The sequence below is a fragment of the Aythya ferina genome, assembly GCF_964211825.1.
Source record: "Aythya ferina genome assembly, chromosome: 7".
In the NCBI taxonomy this organism is placed as follows: domain Eukaryota; kingdom Metazoa; phylum Chordata; class Aves; order Anseriformes; family Anatidae; genus Aythya; species Aythya ferina.
The window spans coordinates 12384547-12412296 of NC_140302.1; the positions used below are offsets into that span (position 1 = coordinate 12384547).

Consider the following 27750-nt stretch of genomic DNA (forward strand, 5'->3'; position numbering starts at 1 on the left):
CTTCATGGGCTCATTGTTACATTGCATCTCCAAAAGCAGGAGCAAGAATTACATTTATATTCTGCACATGAAAACCTTTTATTTTTTTCTTCCTTTTTAATTGTTGCAACATTTTCCGGAACCTTACTTTATAAATAGGGTCATTTTTCCTTTGGGGAAAAAATACAGTATTAGCTTTTATCTGCTAAGGGTTTCTTTTAAATTACATTTTATTAGCATCATTTTTCCTCGTGATAGCAAAGTTCTTACGCAAATGCAACCATGTTCACCTGCACACATGTATATATCCCATGAAGCAGATTCAGCAAATGAAGAACTGCTTCTGGCCTGGAAATGAACAGTGACTATACTAGTAATATGGCAAAATCCAGCAGGAGCTGCATTAACTAGGAGCATCAAAATCAAAAGCCCTCTGAGGGGCCTACATTCAGATATAAAAAATATGCATTCTCTCTGTTTATTTACTGAATGCCATTGGATTCTACACACTAGTCAAAACCCAGTGAAACAGCTGATAATTCCAACACTGGCAGAGACTATGAAATTTCCCTTAGCTAAGCTAAAGCTTCAAGTTCAACTTTATTTCCAAGGATGTTTGCTACATTTTGAGCAGGAAATAAATATCCTGAAACTATTTGATAACTGCTCAGCCTTGAAAAATAATATTTGTTCTGAATGCCTCAAGATTAGTGCTCTGCAAAATGCTTGTCCAAGGACCTCAGCCCCTTCCCTTGTGCTTTGCTCATCACCGCTCTGTCCATGTGGCTGTTGGGTAGCGTTCCAGGAGTGCGTTCCTCAGCTGGGCTGTGTGCATTTTGTCTCTGGTCTCCACAGTGCAGGTAACCTGGGAAAAGAATTAGGAGCATTCCTGACGGCATGGCAGCATTCTCAGACAAAGGCATTTCCAGCTAAATCCTAAAGTGTGCTCGTAAAAGCATAAAGATCAGCTTGACATAAAAAACTCTGGACCTCACATTCCCTATCTATGTAGGATTAAAAAAAAAAAAAAAAAAAAAAAAAAGATATTATAGAAACTCTGTGGCTCCTCCAGTTCTTCTGCATGATCTTAAAAATCTCCCTGCTTTATTGTCTTCAAAGTTTGAAGAAGATAGGCTGACCCTCAGATAGCTCCTGGGCAAATACTTCTCTGCTGTTGGTCTCCCGGAGGCCTCCCTGAAGTCATCCATTAGCAGCTTCTCTTTTCCATTCCCTGGGGTAGGTATCTGGTGCTGCTGCCACCTCACCTCTCTCTGACTCTTGCCTCACCTCATTTCCACATTTCTCAGCAGCGTTTGCTCCAGAACCTCCATCCTTCAAGCTTTTATATTCTCCTCTTCTTCTCTCTCATGGACTCATCCCCCAATTCCTTACCATCTCTGCAGTATTCTGGCTGGTTTCCTCAATTCACACACCTTGTTACTGTTTTATTCCAAGATTTTTTTTGTTTGCTCATTGCATCACTTCTAGTTCTCTATTAGAGTTGTTCTTCTGCTACTTCAAACAACACCCAGGCAAACCTAAACTTGAGAGTTATTTTTAATCTTTGCTTGCCTTTACAATAGACAATCCTCTCACTCAGCCACTGAAGACAATAATGTCAACGTCATTTTTTCAATTCTTCTTTCATCCCTCTTTTACATGCTCACATCTCTACCCCAGCACCATAAAATCTGGGCTCTATCACAGGTGAGGCACCAATATGAAGGTAAAAAAGTTCACTTCAAAATTTTAGACTACTAAATTAAGTCACCTCTGACCCTGCTGCAATTATTACTGATGTTGAAAGTGCCACTTGGAAAAAAGACCTCACAGAAACATGGCAGTCTAGCAAGAAAAGGATCCAAGATAAGTCAGTGTGACAACAGAGAGTTTATCCTAACAGGCCAACCGACAGAGAACAGGAGAACTGGTCATGATAACTTCAAGGCAGAGTGCTAGAGACAGATGCCACGTGTAACATTCCTATCAGAACTATATCCTTCAGAGAAAGCAGAAAGGCAAAAATAAAATTGTCTCAACTCAAATCTGTTTATGGGAACATGTCTTAATAAGAACTTAGAGAATTCATAATTCCAGGAATAAGCTTAAAATAACAATAACCCTTTAGCAGAACTATTTAAAGAGAACACATAATACTACCACCAATAAACAGCCATGAGCTCAGTTAACTGTGAAACTAATTCTGAAACGCATCATGAAATAAGACATATTTCTGATCTGTTTCTGTAATTCTTTGCCTCTTTTTTCTGAACATGGTTCTATTCTTTTTTGTGATTCTTTGGAACAAGCTAGATGCAAATTTCTTTCTCCTCTGAAAAAGTGGGATTTTGTCTCAAGGAAAGGATAGTCATGGAGGACAGAATTAATAATGAGGGCAGAGGAGAGAACACAAACACTGGGAAAAGTATCCAAAGGATATCTTGGCACCAAAGCACCAAATACCATTAGTTACTCCATAGTTTGTATAAATTCCCTGAAGCTTTGCAGTCATATCTTCAAGAGCACATACTCATCTCTCACAGAGTCTGTAATTAAAAAAAAAGCAGCAAGCCCCCTCCCCCACGAGCAGTCCTGCCTGTTCTGTCCTCAGCAAATCAATTGTTGTTCGAGGAACCAGTCTGAACTTGCTAGGTTCAGCTTGAAATATTTGGCAGCAAAGAAATGCTCTGCTCTGGGAGCAAACACAGGAACAAATTGGGATTTATAGTGCTAACTCTCCTCCTCTCTGTCCTTATTTTTTGCTAATGATTGAAGCCAGAAAGAATTGGAGAGATTAGAGCCAGAGTGCTTGCATTTTGGATAAATGTCTTTTTTTTTTCTGTGCATGCACAGCATCCAACACGTGATAATGGCTAGTAATGTGCTGTAGCGTATTAGAAATGTAGTAATAACAACAACAAACTGCTCCAGAAATTTATCTGATCTTTTACACTTGTCTAGTAAGGGAAGGGAGAACACTTGCTCACAGTAGGAGCAGAGATAATCACACTATGCTTTATGACAGCTAGAGATCTAAACAACGAGGCAGGCAAGAACATGGACTGTGGTAACTTGCTTTTTTGCACAGATTATGCCAATTTGCGCTGCAGTTTCATCTTCACAGAACCCCTCTCTCCTCTTCATTTCACCTGGGAAGGATGATTTACATGGGTGTCTGACAGAGTAATCCTTATATTCACGGGTAGGTATAAAAGGAGTCCTTTATTTATCTAGGATAAACATTTACCTACGTGCTGCTAGCTACAGGAGGTTACGAACCTATTCATGAGCTAAAAGTAAGTGTTGCAAATTGGTCTTATTTAACATATTCCTTGATGTTTCTTTTACTGTAGACAAAATGCAGGATAACTAGACAAAATTTGACTGGGCAACTTCAACTCCATTTCAAAAAACATAAGCTCACAGTAGTAGACCAAGGTTTTTAGATTCAGCAGAGTTCTCACTGACTGCAGAACCATGTTTGTGCAGGACCTTTAGTCTGCATATCAAAAAAAAAAAAAAAAAATAGTACATTTTATGCATTTCTCTCCAAGCAGATCACATCCTTGCTGGATAATAACAACAGTAATATTTTTAAAAGCTGCTGCAAGATTTAAAATAACAAGCTAGATGAATCTCTTACTGCATTTAGAGTTCTACTCTCTGTGGCAGGTAATCCAGCCTAAGGGTTTAGCTAATCTGGTTTTGTTTTGTTTTTATAGCAGGCTTACAGATAATGGAAGACAGAACAGTCTTCACTGAATATTGCTGTCCTGTGTGTGAAATAGAAATAATTAGAAAACATGAGGGAACGGGACAAAGACTGAAAAAATGTATAGGCAAAGATCAGTCAAAAATTACCACTCTGTGCAATGCTAAAACCATATGCATAAATTAAAATCATTAATTGGAATTAATTCAATTTCAAGGAAAGTAAAGTTCTAAACTTCACAAAAGAAAGAAATTTACAAAATTCTGTGCTCCAGAACTTGAGCAACAGAGTGAATACCTCTGCTCCCCTTTACCTCCAAGTCTTCCCTATGGGCACTTGGTCTTTTAGATCATATTTTCCCAGATACTCAAAATTATTTCAGTGTGCCCCTTAAATCCTTGGTGCCCAATATCTGTAGCTTGTGTACGCCGATAAGGGTACTGGATGGCCTTTATAAGGCAACACTAGTGAACAAAGTAAGAGCAGCATTGTTCAATCAAAATCTTTGCCTTAAGTGCTTTTCCAGGCTCAGTGTAAAGGCTGATGCCAAGCAGCTAGTGCAATTCCTTAAATCCATGACTCATCCATTGCACTTTTCTATCCCATTTCTTTAATTTTAGAAACAATATTCGCCTTCTTTTAAGATGTTAGTTTCCAGCTCTTCACATAACTTAATATTCATGATACACCATGCTCAGCAAAAGCATAGGTTTGTTTGTAAGCAAATGACTGGAGTTACAAACGATAACTTCATTTACATGTATTGGTTTCAGTTCTATAAATAACCAAGGCTTTTTGTTTCTATTAAGATCAACAACTAGGCAATTTTCTGAATTATACAGCAAACTCCCACTGCACGTTGCCAGTTATCTGGCAGCAACACTTCCGTTTATGATTTCGGGATCAGCTGCAGGTAGCCCCCAGGGTCAGTGCAATGCAATGCTTGAGAAGAGCATAGTATCTTGTGCAACTCAAGCCCTTATCTTTTGGCACACTCTTGTATTCAGGCCTGTGAGCACTAGCACAAACAAGTTATCACAGCATTACACAAGTCAGATAATAATCAAGCAGATCTACTCTTGGCCTCCTCAGACTGAGTTTCTTTTTTTCCTCAAATTGGAGTAGGATATTCTGTACCACATTAGTCTGCTGTAGAACGCCATTAAACTAAATGACTGAATTATTTTGGAGCACCTCAGAACAAACATATTGTCAGACTTCGCACTCCAAACGTCTTCTGCAGACAGGGAACTGAAGCAGGGAAATAGTGTCTTGCCCAAGGTCATGAAGGAAATGCTTTATGAATGATAGCATCCTTCCTGTAGCTGGACAGCTATGTGCTCATCTATATCCTTTCAACAGGTCAATAACGTGGAATATGTTTGCAACTGGGAACTCTAGTGGAAAATATTCTCCTCTGCTCTTTTACAACATGCAAGCTGGCCTAAAGGGAATACTCAAATTGACCAGAACAGACCAAAATAATTAAACGACTTCTGGCTCAAAGTGAATAAACAGTATGCAAACAGCAGGTATTACACCACACAAAGCCAGCCAGGAACCTGAGCACTGCTGGGATCATGTGTAATGTTATCATAAAGAAAAAACAACATTTTACTTATTAATTCATATTTTGTTGCAGTCAGATGGAAAAGTAGTGTGATGGATGTTCTTTTTATCACTGGTCTCTTCTGAGTTATTTAAAACCATAGCTGGGGAGAGGCCAGACAACCCCGTAACTTCAAACAGGACTGATGTCAGAGGGAAAACTACCACCACAGCTGCTTCTCTGCCAAGCTGCTGGAGCGCCTCATGACCTTGCAGGCCCTTGCTGCTCCATTCCAGAAGCCCTCCTGTACCTGCCTGTCTGCTCATGCTGTAGTTTCAGTGATGAGAAGACTTCTCTAGAAACTAGATGAGTGCAAATTTATATTTTTTCAGCTGAGTTGCCTGAGTCCAAATAAAAGACCCATTAAGAAGGTTAGGTGATAATCTACAGCAGAGACTTGCATGGTTTCATAATGGCTGGACCAGATAATCTTGGAGGTCTTTTCCAAACTTAATGATTCTATGATTATATAACAAAGGTATACCTCACCTCACTAGATAGCTTATTGATTTTGCCCACTGACTACTTCTAAGTTATCAAAAACATGAAATGAAAGGGATTTAAATAGCTGTAAAGAAATTTACAAGTGGAAATGTTTATTAAAGCAATAGGCTTTCCCATATTGGATTTGAGAGACGTTACTAATAAAGGCTAGGGAAGGTTCACAGAGGCAAGCTGTAGTTTCCTCCCACAAAATAGGTAATCCTTTAGATCTCTATATCCAGTTAGCTGGTGATGTTGGATGATTTTTTTTTTTTTTCTTAGCTTTGACCTTCATTACTGTCTAGATATTCCTGGCCATCTAATCTGCTTCAATAGATGTAAAATGTAAAGGCTACCAAATTTGCTATTTGTATGATTTGCTAAGAGTTACCTCTCTGTTTCAATGCTAAGACTTTACAAGTCATTTCCTATGGGCTCAAGTAAATTAGGGTGCAGTACTCTGACATATGGAAATCCAGTGTGAGCCATGGGGGAAGAGAATTTAAACTGAAGGAGAACCTAAACTTCCACCTGTGATTTCACAGTCACATTAGACCTGGACGCATGAAAACAGTGGAACCACACCTTTGCTAAACCAGTTGAAATAAGAGATATGTCATGAGATGAATGATCCTTTTAAGAGATCATATTAGGTGATAATACCTCCTCACCATTATTGAAATTGGACTTGATGATCCTTATGGGTCCCTTCCAACTCGGGATATTCTATGATTCTATGATTGTATCAAATATTCACCAAAGGAATAATGACTTTACTCTGTTCTCTTTGTAGATAGGGTACAAAAGCGTGGCCCTAGTTAAAAATAAGGTTTCCTTAAAAGTAAGGGTGTTCTCTGCATTGCTTTAAGGCAATTTGGTCTTCAGTAATTACAGCCAGCCTACACAGCTGGCTCTTCAAGTTCTAGATTCTGCAGATTGCTCATCACTTCTGTCACAGAACTATTCATGTAATGAAGGTTTGCAATGTTAACATCTGGACAGATCGTGTCACAATAACAGGTAAAACAGGTCCTCTATTATTTATATATCTGTTAAGTGGTGAGGCAAGGAGCTGTGTAACACAGAAGAAATGATCTATTACACTGCTCTCAAAAATCATTGTGAACACTCTATTGGACTTCCCCAAAATTCCACATTGTTGTATAAAGATTATAGAAAAACAGGAAAAACAAGGGGAGGTCAGCATTGCTAGAGAGAATGGAATTGTCTTACCTCAACACTGAAGAGCTCAGACGTCACAAACATTCTTTCTTGCTTGATATCCAAAACTCTAAATCAAATAAGGGATAAATTAAGGGATAAAATAGAGATCATAACAATTCTTTGTCATTATAAACAATTTATCTAAATGTCTGAACAGTAGCGATTTTTACTGCTTTGTGGGTCAGATACTTATTCAATGGTGAGAAGCTGCTTTTATTTTGGAACCAAAATGAAGGGGAAAAAAAACTTTTTCTGAAACATAACACAATAAACACTGATTAATTAGTTACTTATGGACTTGCCTTCAGAGGACATTTGGAAATATGTCCAAGTTTTTAATAATCTTTGTGCTATGCAGTGACTACATTTCCTTACTACTATACTGGATTTACCTTGCTTCTTCCCGAGCCAGAATCTCCAGTAGCTTTGAAATGTCTCCTGGGCAGTCAGAAAGCACAAGGGAAAATCTGCACACTCTGTTATCAAGGGTCAGGGCACGAGCTATGCACTGCTGCAGCAAATGCAACTCCACATTTCCACTGCATATAGCAATTACCGCTCTAAATGCAGAAAGAAAATAGGATTATTTCTTAGCGCTTCTCTGTGCAAAGCAGTCATAAACCACAGACATTAAATTCAATATCAGCTTAACATTTGCAGGGACCAGGCTTTCGTAAACATATATTACATTTCAGAGGAGCTCCTAGTTCTTAGTATCAACTGTGGGTGGGCTATGGGACTCTAGAAGCTGGCTGTATTAGATCGTCTGAAGCTGTTTTGTTTTGACTTGGTATTTGTTGGGGATTTAGTTTTGTTAGAGATAATTAGCTGGAGAATTCTAGGTCTATTTCAAATTTAAAAAATGGAACAGCACTTTCACCAGAAATTCTGCATCTTGGGCTCTTAACAGCTCAATGCTTTCTGTAGCCACTAATTAAACCCACCTCAACCTTGCAAAATGAATATAGAAATGTTTGAAGAGCAACTGAAGAGCCACACGGTTATCCCTGATAATCTCTTTCTGCAGAGGCAAACCTGTGCATTTCCTCTTTTATTTTAGCTGTGCTGAATTGAATTTTGTTGCTGCTCTGTACATTTTCAGCCTTATCTGAGCAACTGCCTCAGCAGCATTTTAGCATCCAATGCTGTATATTGGAAACTTTGTCTTGAGCACATGTATATTTAAATACATTCTGGGCTGTATCTTGAGTCAAGGCTCAATCTGCTTAAGTACTGAGTGCTGAAGCCCAGATGCAAGAAGGGATTTACCCACACAGTTAACGCTAAACACAAGGGTAATCCTAGCTGGGCAGGAGCTCTTGGGGTTGGAAGGCAAGTGTCACTCAGTGACTGCAGATGACAGCCCAGCTCACTTCCTAGCAAGTTGTTTCTTTTTCAGGAGGCAAGGTCCCACTACAGATGGGGTTGATTTCCACATGTGGGATGTGAGAAGGCAGCAGGCTGGCAAGAGCAAGATGCTCTCATAGCAGATGTGCATAACTGCCTTTCTCCCAGTCATTTGAGAACACTGACATTTGTCTAGTTCAACATGGTCTTCTGACCTGTGAGTGGTCTCTTCAGCCTGAAGTAGGTGCTATGGATAAGCCTATTGGCAGTGCAGGAACAGAAACTGCCGCATCACTCATAAAACCAGTACCTCCATTTCCCATGACCAAGGCACTTGGCCCCATGCTTTTGCCACAATTCCCTATTGAGTCCCATTTGCAATAGCTGCAATACCTTTTACCCTTCAACTCAGGCAGCTTCCCAGCAACCAGTGCTGCAAGTCCAATGGCCCCTTCTGCATCAACTGTGGCTCGCTCATACTCCAGCAGTCTCAGCATGGAAATGAGGATGTCCTCCTCTCTGGTGGAGAAAGTGTTGTGTCAAAACAAAACAAACAAACAAAACAGAAGAACTACCAAAAAATGAAGACAATACATTTATGTGTGAAGGGATTCTTTCTGTCCTCCTGGGTACATAATGATCCCACTGTGGTGTTATAGAAAGCTGTGCTGATGGGGGTGAATGTACAGTCTTATTACTGTAAGACAGTGTTATTTTTTACTAGAACCACTGTGCCAGCTAAATTATAGTGTGTAAATATATTATTGGAACTTGTATTTCGGTGAAGAATTAGAAGTGTTTATTAGCAGCCCATAAATTGTTTTGGCCAAAGGGGTCAGCTAAGTGGGGACAAACTCACTGTCTTCAGTGTCAGGTACAGCACAGTTTTCATACACAGCAATGTTCACCCAATATTATTTATTTTGGTGTTTTTTCTTCACCTACCTCACAGCAACAACTTTATCCACAAGTTTCCCAGTCAGCTGCAAAGAATTGCTGCCAAAGCAAAGTCCACTCACATCTGCAATTTCAAAATACAAAAATGTGAAGCTGGCTGCTCTAGAAAAGTCCAATATTTTTTTAGAGTCCTGACATTGTTTTTTGTCCTTAATGACTGCATCACGTTGCTATCCTATAATCTCAGGCAGCTTGATTTTTACATGACAAAAATGAGTTTGGTACCAGAAGGCCAAGGATCTTCCAGGAAGATTTTGCCACTCTGGATCCCATTACAAAAATCCTGGTTCTTCACTCGCACTGCCTTACTGCATGAGTGATCCTACAGCCTGGTGTTTCTCAGTGCACAACTAGGCCTTGAAGAACCACCAAGTGTGCCACTGAATTAGCAAGCTACAGCATGACAGAAAAGGAGTGCAGGGACAGGCAGAACTTACTGAGAGAGTTAAGTTGTTTGGTTATAAAGCTCACATTTAACCTAAAGCTTCAGGGGATTTGAACATCTGGTAAACAGGATATTCTTAAATTGCTTAACAGCTGAGTTTTTTTTTGTGCAGATTATATGGAACAACTGAATTGTTTATAAATGCTGTTATCCTGAGGACATTTTTGCAAGTGTAAATATTTAAGCACTACATTTTTCTGCCTTTTCAAAAATTAGTCTTCTAGGCAAGAGCTTTCCCATTGACTTCACTGGTTAAGTTACTGCTTGTGAGCACAGCAGTCACATAACTACTCTCATATCTCTAAGTACTCACCTGAACATTTCATGTACACTGGAAATAGCATTGTACCTTGAAGAGGGGTGCAGTTTGTGTGTCAGAAGCTGCTCTTACAAAATACATTAAATTTTGTGAAATATATTCAGACAAGACTTCGTTTAAATACGTTAAAATTCAGTTAGCTGGAAAAGAACATGACTAGGTTGGCAAAATCAATTACAACCTTTATTTTACTTCCACAAGAATAATCCATTTTTTTCCTACCCCCATAGAAGTGATGATTGCTGCAAGCCTGGTCTTCAGCGGGGTGGCCAGCCTTTAGGGATTGTTGCAATACAGGGAAACTTTCAGATTCAACACCCTGGGTAATACAAACGATGTCACTTTTTTAGTGATCAAATTCTAACAGAAGGCAGTGTTATAACCAAAAAAGTTTCCTCTCAGAGTTAGTAACAAGGTAATTTGAATCTCACTCACATTCGAAATGTACATAATCTTGTCCATGTAGGTTAGTTTTTAAAAGGGATGAGGAAAATTTTTAGAACAAGTTTCCAGAGAAAATTCAAAGTGAATTAAAATTGAGTACAAACTGCAAAAAGCTTTTCATCTTTACAAGAATATTGTTTTTCAATAGTACAAAAGACATAGAAGATGATAATGAAAAAGCTAATCTAGTTGTTATGTATGGGATGATACCCAGGAATAAATGGGGTTGGAGTGGGGGGTGGAATTGATCACAGTCTTGTAAGAATTCCCTCACAGAAAAAGTTGATGGAAAAATAAATCTTGATCAACCATCCCGGTACTATTTCATAGCTCTGAAATATACATTCCATGGTTAATACAAAGTTCCTAGATTTTTTTTTCTTCTACCTGTTTGTCTCAATCCTCATCACTTCTGGAGAGAATTATGTTTGGAAAAAAAAAAAAAAAAAAAAAAAAATATATATATATATATATATATGATGTTTAAGTTGATTATGGTTTCCTTCCACACAGGAAGATTCCCTTACATCTGTTACATCTGCAATGTCAAATGTATCTATAAATTACAGCAGCAGAAGTTGCTAAGTGTAAGTCAAATGTATCCAAGATGTATTCAAGACAGCAATGCTGTATTATGTGTGTTTATATCCCTCTTAAGTACACTGAAGTCTGCCAGCTTCAATCACAAATAACTCTCCTTTTCTGAAGCGTTCACAATAAAATAGAAAACAATAGTACACGTACTGAAGTTGAAAGTTACCTGGCCACAGCAAAATAACAATAATAATAACAACGTTAAGCAATCAACAATCAATAAGTAATCATCAATTTAAAGAAATTTTACCATAACAACTAAGCTACCACTAAATTTACCCTGTGGCATCTTTAGGGTCAAACATTTCCAGTAAGAAATCAATTCAAAGCACAGAAACAGATGTCATTTGCTTTGGAAGAGCATTCTCAGATTTTTTCTTAAATCCAGCCAAGAGACAGGAGGCTTCTCCTAAGCTCTCAGGTCTGCTGCTGGGTAGTGGACACAGGTAGTCCCTGTCCCCTGGCAGTCCTTGCCAGCATACTACTAGATACCACTGCCTTTCGAGAAAAAACAAACAAAAAACAAAACAAAGCAAAACAAACAAACCAAAACAAAACAAAAAAAAAACTGTGGTAAAAGGTATCAAAAATTCAACACTTTCTAGGTGAAAGGAAACTTACAATTACAGAAATACGTGGGTTGAGGTGTTTGAGTGCAGCAGCCGACCCTGCCAGCAGGCCACAGTGGCCTCCTGCTGGGAAAATCACCGCGTCCAACTTTGGCACCTGCTCGTACATCTCCAGTCCCACAGTTCCCAGGCCCGACAGGTAGACAGCACTGTCCTCTCTGTGTGAAGGAAAGGCACATCTCAGCAGAACTCACAGTTGTCAACACAGTAATAGTTCAATCTGCTACTCTAAATATATCATTCAGCAGGAAAAATACATGAGAATAAATCACCAGCGCAATGAGGCCAGGAGGTGATGTGACAGGTCAGTGCCATCGAACAGACCATCACTTTGTAAAGTGCGACGTTACCTACTGGAAGAACACATTGTGCCACTGAGGAACTGAGCAGACCCTTTCTACAGCAGAGCAAAATCAAAAGGTTAAAAAAAAAAAATTGACAGCAAAAATCCTATGAAAAACAGAGGCACAAATCATGCAGCCAGGTCAGCAAACTTTTCAAGCTACCTGAATCACTTTATTATCACCAATCATCTGGGCTTAACAGGAGTGCAAGTTTTCATGCAGGAGTGAATCCGGGGATTAATGCATAAAGTGCAACCAAGAAGAATTCATAACACAGTCTGGCCCCGGGTAGGCCTGCCAAGTAGCCCTTACGCTGATGAGCACGTACTGTTGTTGTTAGCAATATCAGGGATTTACAGAGATAAGGAGAGAAAGCATTCTTCCATCATCATAACTTCCTTAAACTCCATAAATTTTGAATGTTGTGGTCAAAACAAAAAGCAAAGTCTCAAAAGGAGATCTTGTTCTCTTTATTTGTATGTGGAATTCAGTGTTCGTGATAAATGGGATTTTTCTTTATGAAATTCAAGCACTGCGTTCAACCTCACAAATACCAAACAGAGTGTTACAGAGCTCAGTCTTTCCACAGCCCAGAGCCAGTATCTGATACTTGAACATTACTCTGGAAGACCTCATGGAAGGATAAGCAAGGGTTTTAGTTTTCCAAAATACTGGCAAAACACTTTCAGGCAAAGTTAAGTTAATGAGCAGAATATGGACAAACAGAGTCAGAGAAGACTCTTTTTTTTTTTCTTCAGAAAGTCTTTTCTTCAGAAGACTTCAAAAGACTTTCTTTTCTGAAGAAAAGCCCACTGTACGGTCGCACGATTGGCTTGGGTCTATTTCTAAAAGCAGTTTTGGATTTTATGTACAAGTTAGCAATGCTATAAATGTATCATGATATATCAATAAAAAATAAGAGACCTCTGTGTGCCCATATATATTTTTTTATTATTATTTTTTATTTATTTTATTTTTATTTTCTGGCCAAACAGAATTATAGACCCAATGACTTCACTTGATTTATTTTACTGAGTACGTTTTGGTACACAAGGAAGCCGTGCTCTTCTGTCACTGCTAAGACATGCTGAGGAGCACAGAATGCCTGCCAGGTGGAGACCAAGGCACTGCTGAGAAATTACATCGATCGAAAAACACAGCAAATTGCTCAGGGCAAGAGTCAGTTTAGCTACACAAGAAAAGATGAGAGAACTGAACTTTCACTCCTGTACCAGAATTAAAGTAAAGAAATTATAGTGGAATGGGTAAATGAACCCTTGAATTTATTGTCTTTATCAAGACACTGATGCAGCTCTCTCCTCCTCTGTGTACACAACAAAATATATCACTGGTCACCTGATTTTATTTATTTTTTTCTGGAGCCTTATTCACAAATAAGGTTCAGAATTTAGATTGCAGTTGCCCTACAATGCTTACATGGGAACTTGCAAAAACAAATGCAGGCCTGGGATATTCAATTTACAAGCAAAACTTTAACAACTAAAAACTGTGTTCAAAGGAGACTGCTCTGTGTATAAACACTTAGTAGCAGTTTGAATAAAGGTTTCAGGTAATCATGTTTTTATTGCTAATATATTGTTAGAACACCAGTTCACCGATCGGTTTTCATCTCTTAATCATAAAACGAGTCACTTTATTTGCACCATCACTGATTACTTTTGCTCTGTTAAAACAAACAGCTCTCTCTTGATATCATATGCCATTGAAGGAAAAACAAGGAAAAAGGACAGGTAAATTCAAAGATGGCACATTTCAATAAGCATTTTTGAGTCAGAGCTAGAAATCTGTCCCTTTGCCTTCTGAAATGTGCAACATACCAGCAACCAAAATGGGCTGTCAGGCTTCAGATTCACAATGAAATTTTGACTTGAGAGTTACCAGGTTCTGTTCCCCTGTTCTCCAAGCAAAGGGCTCAAAAGCTATCAGTTGCCCTTCTTGGATTGTTAAACTAACCAAATCACAAATGAACTAGGATCAGGTCTGGCAAGTGTTTGGACAAGGAGTCACATGGGAAAAAAATGGACTCTCAAGGAAGGAAGGTGTGTAATTCATTCTGTAGCACCTCATTTTATACCTCTCTGACTCAGAAATCAATTATTCTCCAGTCATCCCAGAGGTACTCTATAATTTATTGACAATCTTCATACTACATTTATAATGACGTCCTGAACATCTGTAGTTACTGGAAATCCTACATTACCTGAGCAGCAATTATGTAGACTTCATGAGCGAATTCCAACTTGGAAAATCACATTTCCTTTCTGGCATTTCACAGGAAGATGCAACAGGATAAAAAAATTCCCTCCCCTAATTGGATACTTGCACGCTAGTTTTCATAACAGAGTATTTTAATTGCAATCAAGAAAAGAGAAGAACTGACACTGACACACCCAACTACAGGATACTACATGCACAGGTCAAAACAAAGACAGTCATGAAATGCCTGCTTCAGAAAGGAGAGAATAAACTGTTGGTTAAGGAGATCCAGAGATCCCATGAAGCCACCTTTCTCCATCTGAGCAACACCGCAACCTGTGCAACTAATAAATAAGCTTCATCTCTTGGATTTCATATGTGCTACCCTAGAAGACGACAGATGTCTGGACAGCTTCAATTGTTTTCACCATTCAGTATTTATTTTTATTTTTTATCCTATATTCAGTGAGGAATAAATACAGAAATAAACTCATGACCATGCATTGTATGGGAATGCTTTTCATATCTGGAAAAGCATTACTGTGATTTTCTAGGGATCAAAGGATCAAATTGCTGGGGGTTCTAGGCAAACTAGAATTAAAATGAAATAAATTCCATTTCAGAAGTTCCATTCTAAAGCACGGGAGAAAGACTGATCTTTTACAGACAGCTTTGGCAAATGGTAATGAATGTGTGGCAGATACATTGAAGAAGACTAGCTACCCGTACACGCACACATCTCTCTGGAAAAGTGCTCCCAGTCTATATCTAACAAAACATGTTTAAGGCATCCTGTTATGAAAAGGCCCACAACTGTACTAGTTTTGCTATTTTTTTTTCATCAGCATGTGAAAAAATTAATCTATTGAGAGATAGGTTGTAATTAAACATAGTAATAGACTGAATAACTGTTTTGTTTTAACTTGAAATACAATAAATCATAATACATAGACATCATTAATGACAATTTCATTTAGAATTCATCAATAGTAGATGCAGAAATCCTTTGCACACATTGTCTGTGGAATTCCATGAAGTTAGAGAATATCTACTTTACATAACAAAAATAAATTTGTTGGGGAGGAGACAAAGATTAAACATGAAATTACAATACTGCAATTTAGTTCTTATGTGTAAATGTGACAGCTGATGCAAGCCAGCTGGGAGTTAACACACTGATTGAAAAACATCTGACAGAAATTTGGAAATCATAAGATTATGTAAAGCTGTGGTTTTCAAAAAGAGCGTGTGTGGGTTTAAAATTCAGTGAGATCTAAGGCACCTTGTTCCCTTGTGTTTCTTTGAAAGTTTCAGTCTGAGAAAAGGCTGTGCCCATGGGGGTGGACAAGGCACACCAACCAGCCCTGTGAGTTAGCTGTTGGCAGAGCAGACAATCCAATCATAAGGTACAGGTTTTAATATTAATTTCCTAATAAACCAGCTGGGAAGGAAGAAAGGACTTTCTTCATCTTGTTCATTCTGAGATCCTCTTTCCAAGCAATATTACTCATTATTACTGTGTTTACTGCAGCAGTGTCTAAGGGGAATAGGCACTCATTGCAGTAGGTGCCATACAAATGCCCAGTGGTGTGTTGGTACAGAGGCAGCAATGGGCAGGTACAGCAGGAGTGTAAGATTCCAACTCAGTGCATCATCAGAGGGACTGCCAGCTATGTCATGTTAATGAGTCAACCCTCTGCCCCCTTGGTGATCTTACTTAAAACAAACAAAAAAAAAAAACATAAAGGGAAAGGAACCACAGAATAGACTGCAGAGAGAAAAAGCAAAGGGGAAATTAGATCAGTTCTAAATAATTTCCCTACCTTATCTTGTTCTAAATATGCTTTTACTAGAGCTGGTTCATTTCATGACCTCAGATAGCTTGAATACTTAAATTTATAACCATTCATAGCTACTTATGTGTGTACTAGCCTCCTAATCAGCTTCTTTCATGCCAGAAACAGTTTTGTCAGTTACACGAGATACACGAATACCTTTGCAGCACTAACCTCTTGCTCTGCCTTACACCATCAAATCTTTTGCATTAAAGGTTAATTTTTACCTACCTTTCTCCTCACAGAGAGACCAAAAAAGAATGCAAGCCTAAATGTATGCTGACAGGTTTCATAAAGATTTAACATATATCCACCGTCATACCAGGCCCTGAAGTTCCTAATCAGGAAGTTTACCTGGAAAAAGGTATTTCATTTTGGATTCCATCCCAAACTGCTATGGAAAGGTTCACTATTTGTACCTATAACTGTCCATCCCCCAGGTAAGAGGAATCTTTTGATGATGTGTGATCAAATTTTAAGTTTGAGACAACTAATGCCAGTAACCGTTTTTGCAGTGCTGGGCAAGTATCTGAACAATGATAATCTTTTTAAACAATCTGACTTTTTACTTACTCCTCGAGGTAGAGGTAACCATTCTCCTGTGCCAGCCGTCTTGCATGCATCTGGGAATCCTTAGCTGTAGTGCCATATGATATAACCATGGCACCATACTCACGGCACATCTTCACTCTGGCCGGGGAAGTGCTGGTTGACATAATGACAAACACTGGGATACGAAGCTCTGAGGCGTGGTAAGCAACAGCCATGGAAAAGTTACCATCTGAAGCCACTATCACCCCCTTTCTTTGCTGATCCTAAAAAACAGGATTGTTTATTGCACATTATGCAGTGTCACAAACTTGTCCCATATCATCCTTAATCAATCTAATGGTCTGACTTCTTTCTATTAGGAAGCCTTCTTTTCCTTTACTGTTTGATCAGGTTATGGTATTATGATACAGTATACATATGTACAGAGCTACAATCCCTGTATTCCCCGAATTCAATTATTTTTCCACTGGAATTAGCTGCAAAGATTCAGCTGATCCCAGAAGAGTCAACATCTGTCCCCTCAGAGCTGGTACCCATTCCCTCTTCCTTGCCAGTGGGAAATCACTTCGTATCAGGTTTCCCTTTAACAAAATGATTTATTTATATTATTGCGAAGTGCAGAAATAACCACTGTTTTGGGGCTGCTGTATCATGCCAACTATTATTGCTACAGAGATTCATTAGCCTCCTACAACAAAAGATAAGCAGGCTATTCATGCAATGGTACTGAAATTCATGACAAAAATCAATCGGTGATCTTGATAGTTCTCATCACCCATTGTAACTCGATTTCATCATCACTTCAAGTGTGGTGGTTTCAGCATGTCAGAACATATACACATACAAGCACTTCCATCTAAGTGTCACTTTTAAACAGTGAAGTTTACATTTTAAAGTTTTTTTTTTTTTTCTTTTTTTTCTTTTTTTTTTTTCCCCAAATATTTTAAGCATTTCACCAGTGGATTAGCCATGCACAAAGAAGAAAAATATTTTACATTCAGATATTTGCAGATCTACGTTATTCAGGGCAACAGTTCAAAAGGCAAGAAACACTCTGGTTCTATGGACACTGTAGTTCAAAACAATTCTGCTCTATTTCTGTGAAGCCAAACTGATTCTTTTTATTTTCACATACTGGCACTTTGTTATACCTGAGGCAATGATGTCAGAAGATAAAGCACACCTCGCTCCTTCACAGATCCTGTGTACTGGAGGAACTCTTTCTTTAGGTAGATATCCACTCCATACTGCTTGGATAGCCTGGAGTACTGGAATATAGAAATATTATTATGGTGATAAACCAAAAACTAAGAAAAACCTTGCAGACTCCATCAGCTCCCTGTTGAAGGAGGCATGACTGCTATGTGTGACCTCCAAAAAGGAAAGTTACATATTCAGTTTCTTTGGAAATACATGACAGCATGCTGTTACCTACCAGACTCCTGTGGTTTATGGAAGTAATTTTCAAACTTGAAACGGTGAAGTATGTACAGCATGGGACTTCTGAAAATAGCATTGGTTTTGGTCTTGATCAAATACAGATACAAAGGTAACTACTTTCACAAGAGACGGATTAAAAGAGAGCTTGACAACATATTCAGTATTTCTATCAAAAAGCGTCATGCATGTTACGTAATGTATCGGATATGTGCAATATTTGCAATCTGATATGTACTAGCAATATGTGTCAGATTGTGGGACTTTCAAAGAGTTAAAAATTTCTATAAACTAAACATATCTGAAATGGATACTTGCTTTAATGTATGCAATTAAATTAAATACTTCAGATGAGTGTTTCCAGGCTTTTTAGTGCATTTGGAAACATTTATTTACTTCCTCACCCATAGGTGGGGCCAGATTCTCTATTTTGCTTCTCCTGCACTAGGAGCTACACCACTCATCATAGAATCGTAGAATATCCTGAGTTGGAAGGGACCCACAAGGATCATCAAGGCTAACTCGTGGCATCACACAGGTCAATGCTTGCTGCTCTCTTTGGAAATCTATCTGCAGAACTGAAAGAATGGAAAGTGCTTAGGAAACTAAGAGAAAAACTGTTTCTATCCTAAACAGCGTGAACTACGGAGAATGCCTAAACAAAACAGAAGAGTGCTGGACAGGAAATGCTGCCTTACTGGGTCTTCATATACCTCACTAATTTTATCATATCAGTTTTTGTAGAGCATCTTGGATTCTAGAGTGAATGTTAAGAAACAAGATTTAAAAAGATGAATCCTGTGATTTTGTAAAATTGCTAAGTCTCCTACATTTTAAGATATACATTAATTAGTCACAGAAGTGGTGTACTTCACATGTATCTTTTTTTTTTAAATTTTGATATTCGACATTTATTTATTTATTTATTTATTTTTAATGTTATTTTTTTCTTCTTCCTTTAACTGGGGCTTATTTTTGTGGCCTAAATACAACAATTACTTCTAACAAAGGAGGTGTCAGTGCTATTTCCAGCAGTACTGACCTGATGTATGACCTCGTAAGAGTCATTGAACCATCCTGTAACTTTTCCTTTTTGTCACCTTGGTCTTATCTAGGGACTACAGATGCTGTGTCTAAGGTACAACACAGAGCAGCATCCATTCTACATCCATAAAACTAACACAGAACAAACAACCTTTTAAGTTCCTATACCGACCAAATTGAGTGCCCAATTTAATGCTCAGTCCTTGCTTCCCTTTACCTACTACCTCCACAACCTCTATGACCATCATACATCATGTCATGCCTCAGCTTCAGGCAAACTGCCGCATAAAGATCCAGAAGGATGCTTCATCCATGGTCTTACCTGCAGATTGGGAATCTCTCTGCAAAGTTTTTGTTTATTAATTAACTGAACAGTTTTTAGCTATACTTTTGGTTTTTTTTTTTTTTTTGAATCAAAAAGAAAGTCCCTGAGGGTGGTTCTTACCTCCCACTGATGAGGATTTCATATAAAGTTTATCTGTGTTTTTGACACTACTGTGTGCTTTCAATACCTTCCTTTTGAATCAGTGCGTGAAACAGATACTAATGACTTTTCCATGAAGATTACTTGGACTAGCAACAGCCATAGGCTATTTTAACACTAAAAAAAAAAAAAAAAAAAAAAAAAAAAAAAGGGTGTTGACTTTACACTATTCTGATCATCCTAAACACAGTTCATAAAAAGAGACTGAAGAAAGTTGGCCTGTTTAGCTTGGCACAGCAAATGCAGAGAGGGGATACAACTGTGCTGCATAAATCTGCCAGCAATGCCCAAGAGAAAAGAGCTATTTAAGTTAAGGGGCAAAGCTGCCTGAGAATAAATACTGTGAAATGGCCAAATAGAGCTTAACTAGTTGTGAGCAGGAACACTACCAGTTTATGAAAAGTTTTCTGTTACACAGATGCCTGCAGGAGCAGAACATGGAATCCGTGGCTCACCTTTTCCCGCACTAGGATGTGTTGGTTTACTTTCAGAGCAGAAGCCACACTTTGGGAGCTTAGGGAATGGGGCCGAGATACAGACTGTACTGTGAGCTGCTGGTCAGATCCATCTGAGTTGAGAGTGTGAATGAGATCCCGCAATAACCCATGTGGCCAAGGCTATCCTTATTCAGGGAACTCTGAGCCAAAAAAAGTAACACTGCAAGTAATTATGGTATCTCTAGATCAGCAGGCACCATCTGGGAACCAGCAGAACTGCTGTGCATTGCAGACTCAACCAATTTGCTCCAGGGAGTGGACACCAAGGTCCTTTCCCAGTGCAGGCCAGAAAGACAATCAGCAGCCAGTGAGGTTGGCAGTGTGCCCGTGGGGGTCAGTGACAAGGAGACATTCCTCCAGAGAGAGATCTGGGGCTGCTCCTCTGAACCACCGTTTGCCAAAGACTTTTTCTTACCCACTACAGGGAAAAGAGGAGATTAGCCACAGAGGGCCTACAATCACCTTCCTGAAGAGTTCCCAACAGCAGAAATACACCATGAATTAAATAGCTAAGTCACTGCACTTCTATATGCTTTAACAAATGTTTTTACATATGCAATGAGAATGTCTCCATCATTTTCATACCTAGACTGACCAATAAGGGTGTGCGTGTATCTCAATATCATTGCTTTGTTGAAGAGGCATGTGGCAGAACCACCTGGTTACAGAACAGATTCATCCTTGCCAGGTTTCCCAAGCTAAGAAGGAAAATCTGATCCTTCAAACTTCCCACATATGTGGGCTACTTCCAAACCAGACCCTCTCATCTGACTGCTTTTGCAACATTGCTAGTCAATGGTCTCCAGCTCAGATTCTTTGTCGCAAGTGTTTTTTTTAATACCACAGTGCATTAAGTCTATGCCTAATGTGGTTTATCCTTTGTTTACAGGTCACTGCAATCTTTGAGGATTTAGGTTAATGTAAACAGGTAGGAAGAAAATGATTATTGACAGTTCACAACAACTAATACGAATGTGAGTCATTTTACACAGATCTATCTGCTGCAGATAATGCATACTCTTCTTTCATTTCTGACCAATTTTTATGAGAGAGTATTCAAAGCCATAAGAATTCCCTACCATGCAGGGTGTTTTCTGAACACCGCTCTGAATTTTGAAAGCTGCTGCACTTATGTCTTCAAATCGAATCAGCTTGTTGTGGCTTGACTGGCTGGTCCTGGTGCTTGACTGAGGAATGAGGGAAAGGGCATCCCCAAGTAACTCCTCGTTACGGCTGACTATCTTCATTTCCCAGGTCTTCACATCCCCATTGAGGTAATCCTCTTCAACAAAATCTTTCAGTCTTTCAGGGTTGATAGAGGGTGGCCTCTGCCCAATGTGGCCATTTCTTACTGGCCCATCCTTACAAAGGTGAAGATCACAAATTGCCGGGGCATCTCGTTTGTTGATTTTATTGTCATCCCTGAAAGCAAATAAAATAATTTTGTTAGGAAAGCTTGATTAAAGGCTTGACGTTTAGCATTTAAGTTGCTCTTAAATCAGTTACACATCTCAGTTGCTCTTCACAAGCCTCAGATGAGCAGACTAAATTATTAATGTCTTATTACCTATCTTGCAGGTAGATGGAAAGATACTGTAACCAGCCAGCTTTTACAAATGCCACAGGTAACCTGCAATGTAGACAAACTCAAAAACTGCCATAACCAAATAAATAGGGAAGATACAGTTCTTGCTGTCTGGGCAGGCAGACCTGCTTAAGTGCTTGGTCTCAGCTGGTGATGGTCTTACTTCAGTGTTGCAGGAATTCTGAAATGTGAAAACGTGTTTGCTGTATGCAATTCTAGGTTTTCCATGAAGTCACTGCTACGGACCATTCCCTAACACTTAATAGCAATAACATGATTGCATTGCAAACAAAAGGTCTGCTTTTCTTCTCGTGCCTACTTGTCGCACATACTCTTGTTGTCAACTGCCTTGTGATGGGAAGGAAATCACTCTGATAAGAGACAGCAACTATATCTTACTATGAGCGAAAAGACTAGGACTCCTGATCTGTGACCTAACACTTCACAGATAAAAGCACCTCCAGATAATAAAACACTGTGATGCCACACAAACCTCTTTCCCCAAGGAACCTTAGAGACAAAACCTTTTGCTACAAAGCCTTGCACTAGTCCTACCTTAGGCTGTCTTACTCTATGGTCTACAGTACTCAGGAGTTCACACAGGATAAGATAGGATTTTGCAGCCCTGCTAACAAATAAAATCAAAACTTCCAGAAATTCTCAGAATTTGCTGAGTTACAAGGAGGAAACAAAGCACTAAGCAGAAGACCAGAGATTTGGAAAAGAGCTGATACCTAGTCTGGTCCACGGCTACAACTACACAGATGGTATAGTCTCTCTACACAAAGTACTCAGTATTAACATATTTAGAAGAAACAGTTTTCTAAAAATAAGCATGTTAAATTATTATCAGAGATTTCAGCATCACCCCTGGAAAAAACTATTTACCAGTTTTTCAAAATAATTTGGATTTAATCTATGCAGTTTTTCATCAGCAGGGCTGGTTGAAACAAATACTATCCTAATTTTAGAGCAGTGATCTCTGCAATGTGCATGGTAATCAATTTCAAAATTAATTTTAAAAACATTTAGAAACAGCTGCTTTCTAAGCAATTGCTTCCCTTTTGACAGTGGCATCCATTTTCTTTGTGGTCCCATAAGCTATGCCAGCAGCTCTGCTTCCTATTATACTTCCAGTTGTCCCACTGAGGATCTCACATAACAATGTAGGCAGCATAAGAGGTTTTATTGTTTAAAGCAAGTACTATACTTAAAAAAAAAAAAAAAAAAAAAAAAAAAAAAAAAAAAAAAAAAAAAAAAGAAAAGAAAAAAAAAATGACAGTTTTAGTGGCAATTTCTTCTCTCTCCAAAATTCCTGAGTTCAAATGTGCGCTTGCAGCCCAGAAAGCCACCCGCATCCTGGCTGCACGAAAGGCAGCGTGGGCAGCAGGGTGAGGCAGGGGACTTTTACCTTCTGCTCTGTTCTCGGAAGACCCCACCTGGAGCCTGGTTTCAGCTCTGGGCCCACAGCACAAGAAGGTCAGGGATTTATTAGAATGAGTCCAGAGGAGGGCCACAAAGACCTTACAGTGGCCTTCCAGTGCCTAAAGGGAGCCTACAGGAAAGCTGGGGAGGGACTCTGGCAGAGAATGTAGTGATAGTTTATTGAGTGGATCTATTCTACAATTTTCTGCATTTCTGCTCCTTTGGGGTTAGAGGATTGGAACATTTCCTAAGGATGTTAAACTTCCACTGTCAGTTCTCACGCGTATTAGTGATCTTAACGCAAATACGGGAATCAGATCAAACTGTCTCCCTGTGAACTAGTTATGGCACAGCCCATGGCTCTGGGAACCAAACGGGGCCATTGCATAAACAACAGCTACCGTGACCTAAGAGGCCACAGCTCTGATAGGAGTTCACACAGACACACACACCCCCCCGCAAACAAATGAATTGTTTTCTAAATCACACTAGCCTGTGGCCTCTCAGAAGAGAAGAGCATATACAACTTATCTCTAATCATGTAAAATGTTTAGCAAGCATTGGCAAATAATGGTATTTCTTATACCAGTTGTATATAGAGAGTGATATATATATATATATATATATAAAATATATATGGATCAAAAACTTGTGATTTTTCTAGGTGATTTTTTTAATGACTTGTATTTGAGACAAGAGATAAACTCCCATTTTTCCCCGGTTTCTTTTGTAATCAAAAACTGTAAAAATAAATAAATAAAAACAAATCCAGGCAAATATGACTACAAAAACTCCACCAACGAACCAGTAAAGTACAGAAAGTAGAAATTACAGGGCAACACCACACTAATCTAGTGCCATTCAATACTTTACCAGCAAATACAAAGACCAGATTTGGATGCTGATTCTGGGCCCTAATCTAGGATTTTTTTTTATTATTTTTTATTTTTTCACAGAACAAAGGAGGTTTTTTGCATCAATTACTCTCATGAGCAGTGAATATTTGTGAAGGTCCCTAATGGAGACAACACCTTATAGCCATAACAACAACAAAAAAATAAGTCAAACATAAAAAGCGTATAGTCTTTTCAAGCATAATACAGGTTTCAAACAGATTTGAAACATTAACATCTCAGTATTTAATATGGAAACTATCATCCATTTGCATCTGAAAGGTCAGCAGCCTCATTTCCAAAGGAATATCACCATGCTTTTGTATATGCTATTTTCTTCAGATGAATTTTTATTCTCCGTCTATGCATGTACTTTTCAGTTACACCAGTGAATGACATTTTTCCCTATTGAACCCACCTGGGTGAACACACAAGCCTTCAAACTCACAAGGTAAATAGTCATTTTAGGTTTGATGATCCATCACAAACAGGCCAGTAATAACCCTGCTGAGTTAGATGTGTTTCTCTCCTCTTCATATGTTTCACACAGATACCTCAGTGCACAGATTAACTTAATATGAATTTCTTTTACAGGAACGGTCAATGCAGGCAGTGGGGCATGCAAATGCTCACAAAACAAACAAACAAAACAACGTGAGTTCGCATGCACAGTAACAAAATATGGCATCTTTTCTAGTGATCATGCCTACAAGACAAAAAGGTTGAGCCAATATAAATACAAACTTAGTGTTATAAAACATTGTCACTTTCAAATGAATTGCTCATTCCTTTTTTGGAATTCGTTTAGGAAAGTTTTCATGAGGAAGTCTGATATTTCCAGCATAAAACAAATATCTAGCTGGCAAGTTTTGTTACATGTTATAAATCACGCCATTTTACCTTTGAAGTGATTAGTAAAAGCAAACATGGAAAAAATAGTTTATAAACCTACTTTTTCAAGAACAGCTGCTCAGCATAACTGAAAAGAAAAAAAAAAAAAAAAAAGAGAGAAGATCTGTATACAGACATTCCACGAATAATTAAAGAACTGGAAGAAGTATCATATTTAACAAAAGATAACTTTAAATATTTTGAAGTCTCAAAGACAGTGTGTGCTGAAATGCACTATTAGGATGACAAAAACAATTCAGAATAAACAGTTCTGTTTCTAGACTGTTTACTTGAATATACTGATATTTTTCAATTCAAATATCATTGGGAAAACAAGTTTGGAAAAACAGCAATATTAATAGAACAATCATTTATTAAAACCAACAAAAATAACTCTAGGAAAAATCAAACAGTGATAGCACATGCTATACCTACACACCACAACTGTTGTCTTTTTTACAGGGAGAAATAAATGCCTATGCAGTTATCCTGCAATAATGGCACGCTTGCATGTCCCAGTCAGATGAAGCTCATGCAGAATGGCTTCCTCAGGTTCCTTGTGGAAACAGATTTAATAGATTAAACTGATAAACTGGATCTCTTCAGCTTCCAGAACTGAAGGAGCAAAAAATCAAAGTCACAGATGTCCAGAAAACAGTGATCAGAGAATGATCACTGTTTCTCCAAGCATAAATTTTAGGGGGATATCGTATGAAATTACCAGACAAAAATTAAAAGAAAACCTTTTCTTACTGAAAATAATTATTTCACAGAACTCATTGCCATGGGATGCTATGAAGGGCAATCATACAAATGGCTTCCTAAAAATGCTGTGCAGCTCTGTGGAGTTAGGTCTAACAGTGACCATTACATACATCGTTCAAGGAGCAATTCTTGATTCAGGAAGACCCCAAGCACTTGCTTGGCAGACTTCACAAGAGAATATGAGAGAAAGCACTTTTCTTGCGTAGCTTATATTTTTCTCTAAGCTTCTGTTACTGGCCACCACTACAGAAAAGATAAAGAGGTGGTTGTCCCTTTGCTCTGACTCAGTGTTGCTGTTCCTACAGCATTTCGATTTGTTGACATACTTAGAGCCAGCATTGGGCCTGTTTGGCAAAATAAGTCCCAACAACTCATTTCAAGGCAGAAGAAAGGCTGAAAACTCAGCATTTCTTCATTTCCACAGCAGTTTTTATTATCTGCATTCACAATGATGCACAGTCACCTTGAACAGGGTTCTGAAGCAGAAGTTCTGTATTGTACTTGAGCACCCTTAAAGCTCTATGCCATGATGGGAAATTCAAACCTCCACACTTCAGTTGGACTGATCAGTGGCATAGTGCAAACTAGTGGCTAGTGGTAAGCCTGAATACCACTTCAAATCATCCCAGTGAATTAGGACTGGCATGTAATTAACAGCAGCACATGCGCATACATGCATATGCATGGCTTTTTTGTTTCCTTTTTTTTTTTTTTTTTTTGGGGGGGGTGGGGTGGGGCGGGGAAAGGCACTTCCTAAGCACATACCGAAATGCTGCCATCACCTTCAAGCTCTCTGAACACCAACTTGTAGCTCACTGAGCAATAGGCACTGGTGAGATAAAGCTTTAGACGTACTTGTCATCTGCTTTGTGAATAAATGGACTCCGATCTTATGCCTGCAAGTTCGGAGTACTTCTTACAGGAAAAACAGACCCCCCTTTGAAGTCACTTCTGCCTCATTCCTCATTCACGGAATGTAGAGCAGAGATGGGTCATGGACTGGTTGGGGAGTAGCCAGCTGCAGGCACCAGGCAGTCTGCTTGGCTTCTGACAGAGAGATGCAGCTGTGACAGCACCTCCTCTCAAAGGAGTGAGAAAAAAGTAATCCCAGGAGAGGACAGAGAGAGCCCTTTCCCTCATCAACATCTCTCTTTTATCCAGGACCTCCTCAGCTCCATTAATCCTTCTTATTCCATGTCCCCAACCTCTTTCTCCTCTGCTCCTTCCAGATGCTGGAGCATTCCACACCCTTCTGGAACCCTCCTGATTTATTGCAATCCTTTTTCCTGATAGCTCCTAAATCTTCCTGTTCCATCCCAGCTCATTTTGGCAATGTAAATCCCTGTGAGCTCTCCTGTGTTTGTGAAATCCTCGCTGGCTGCTTTCATTTTGTTTTTCCCCAAGCACACCCAAATGCTGCAATAGCAGTGATTCTTACAAGTATCTCAGAAGCTTGTGCAAGTTGATCTTTATGAAAGAGAAATTATGGAAAAATGAAGGCTTGCTTTAGATACCCAATCCCATACAAAGGTTCCTAAATCACACAGGAATCAATAATATCCTTCCTTAAACAGAAATACAAGTCAGTAAATATTAGCTTACCTTTGATAAGATTGAATCGATAGAATCTGGGGCACAGACAGGTAGTGATTTGCCTAAGACTCCCACGGGAAGTTCATAGCAAGGCTACTTATTAGAGTGTCTTAAAGATGAAGAGATCATGGCTTAGTTAGCAGCCTGTATGACACGAGTGCTAGAGGATGTAAGCACCTGTGACCATCCACCACAAACAGGTACAAAATAACCAAGCCTTGGGACTGAGCCCACGGCAGGCACCTGTAACTCTACTCACCCTGTGCAGCATGATCCCACAAAACTGTGTGTTGCTACACCAGCAGTGAGTGCAGAGAGCCCAGGCTCATGCAGGGAACAACCAAGCTGCATTATCACTTCTGAAAAAAAATGTATCTTGAGCTTCAGTAATTCACATTGACCACAGCCTGAGCCCAACACTGTATCTGCCTTCATCTCTGGTTATA

General features: G+C 38.9%; 1 protein-coding gene across 8 annotated transcripts in view; it reads right to left on the bottom strand.

The window, feature by feature from the left end:
- Nucleotides 1-63: 63 nt before the first annotated feature.
- Nucleotides 64-27750, bottom strand: part of LOC311440009 (L-threonine ammonia-lyase-like) — a 37043-nt gene continuing 9356 nt past the window's right edge. For 4 of the 8 annotated variants that reach the window (XM_084526386.1, XM_084526385.1, XM_084526387.1 and 1 more), the window contains 10 exons: nucleotides 21232-21574; nucleotides 17842-17958; nucleotides 16712-16953; nucleotides 11735-11900; nucleotides 10298-10394; nucleotides 9300-9375; nucleotides 8748-8873; nucleotides 7400-7567; nucleotides 7017-7074; nucleotides 64-844 (listed from right to left, as the gene is read on the bottom strand). In XM_084526386.1, coding sequence (XP_084382512.1) covers nucleotides 746-844; nucleotides 7017-7074; nucleotides 7400-7567; nucleotides 8748-8873; nucleotides 9300-9375; nucleotides 10298-10394; nucleotides 11735-11900; nucleotides 16712-16953; nucleotides 17842-17958; nucleotides 21232-21399 — 1317 coding nt within the window. In that variant the 5' untranslated portion in view covers nucleotides 21400-21574 and the 3' untranslated portion in view covers nucleotides 64-745. Of the gene's footprint in view, nucleotides 845-7016; nucleotides 7075-7399; nucleotides 7568-8747; nucleotides 8874-9299; nucleotides 9376-10297; nucleotides 10395-11734; nucleotides 11901-16711; nucleotides 16954-17841; nucleotides 17959-21231; nucleotides 21575-25007; nucleotides 25035-27563; nucleotides 27664-27750 lie in introns of all 8 variants that reach the window. The other 4 variants (XM_084526382.1, XM_084526381.1, XM_084526384.1 and 1 more) reach the window with 2 other exon arrangements.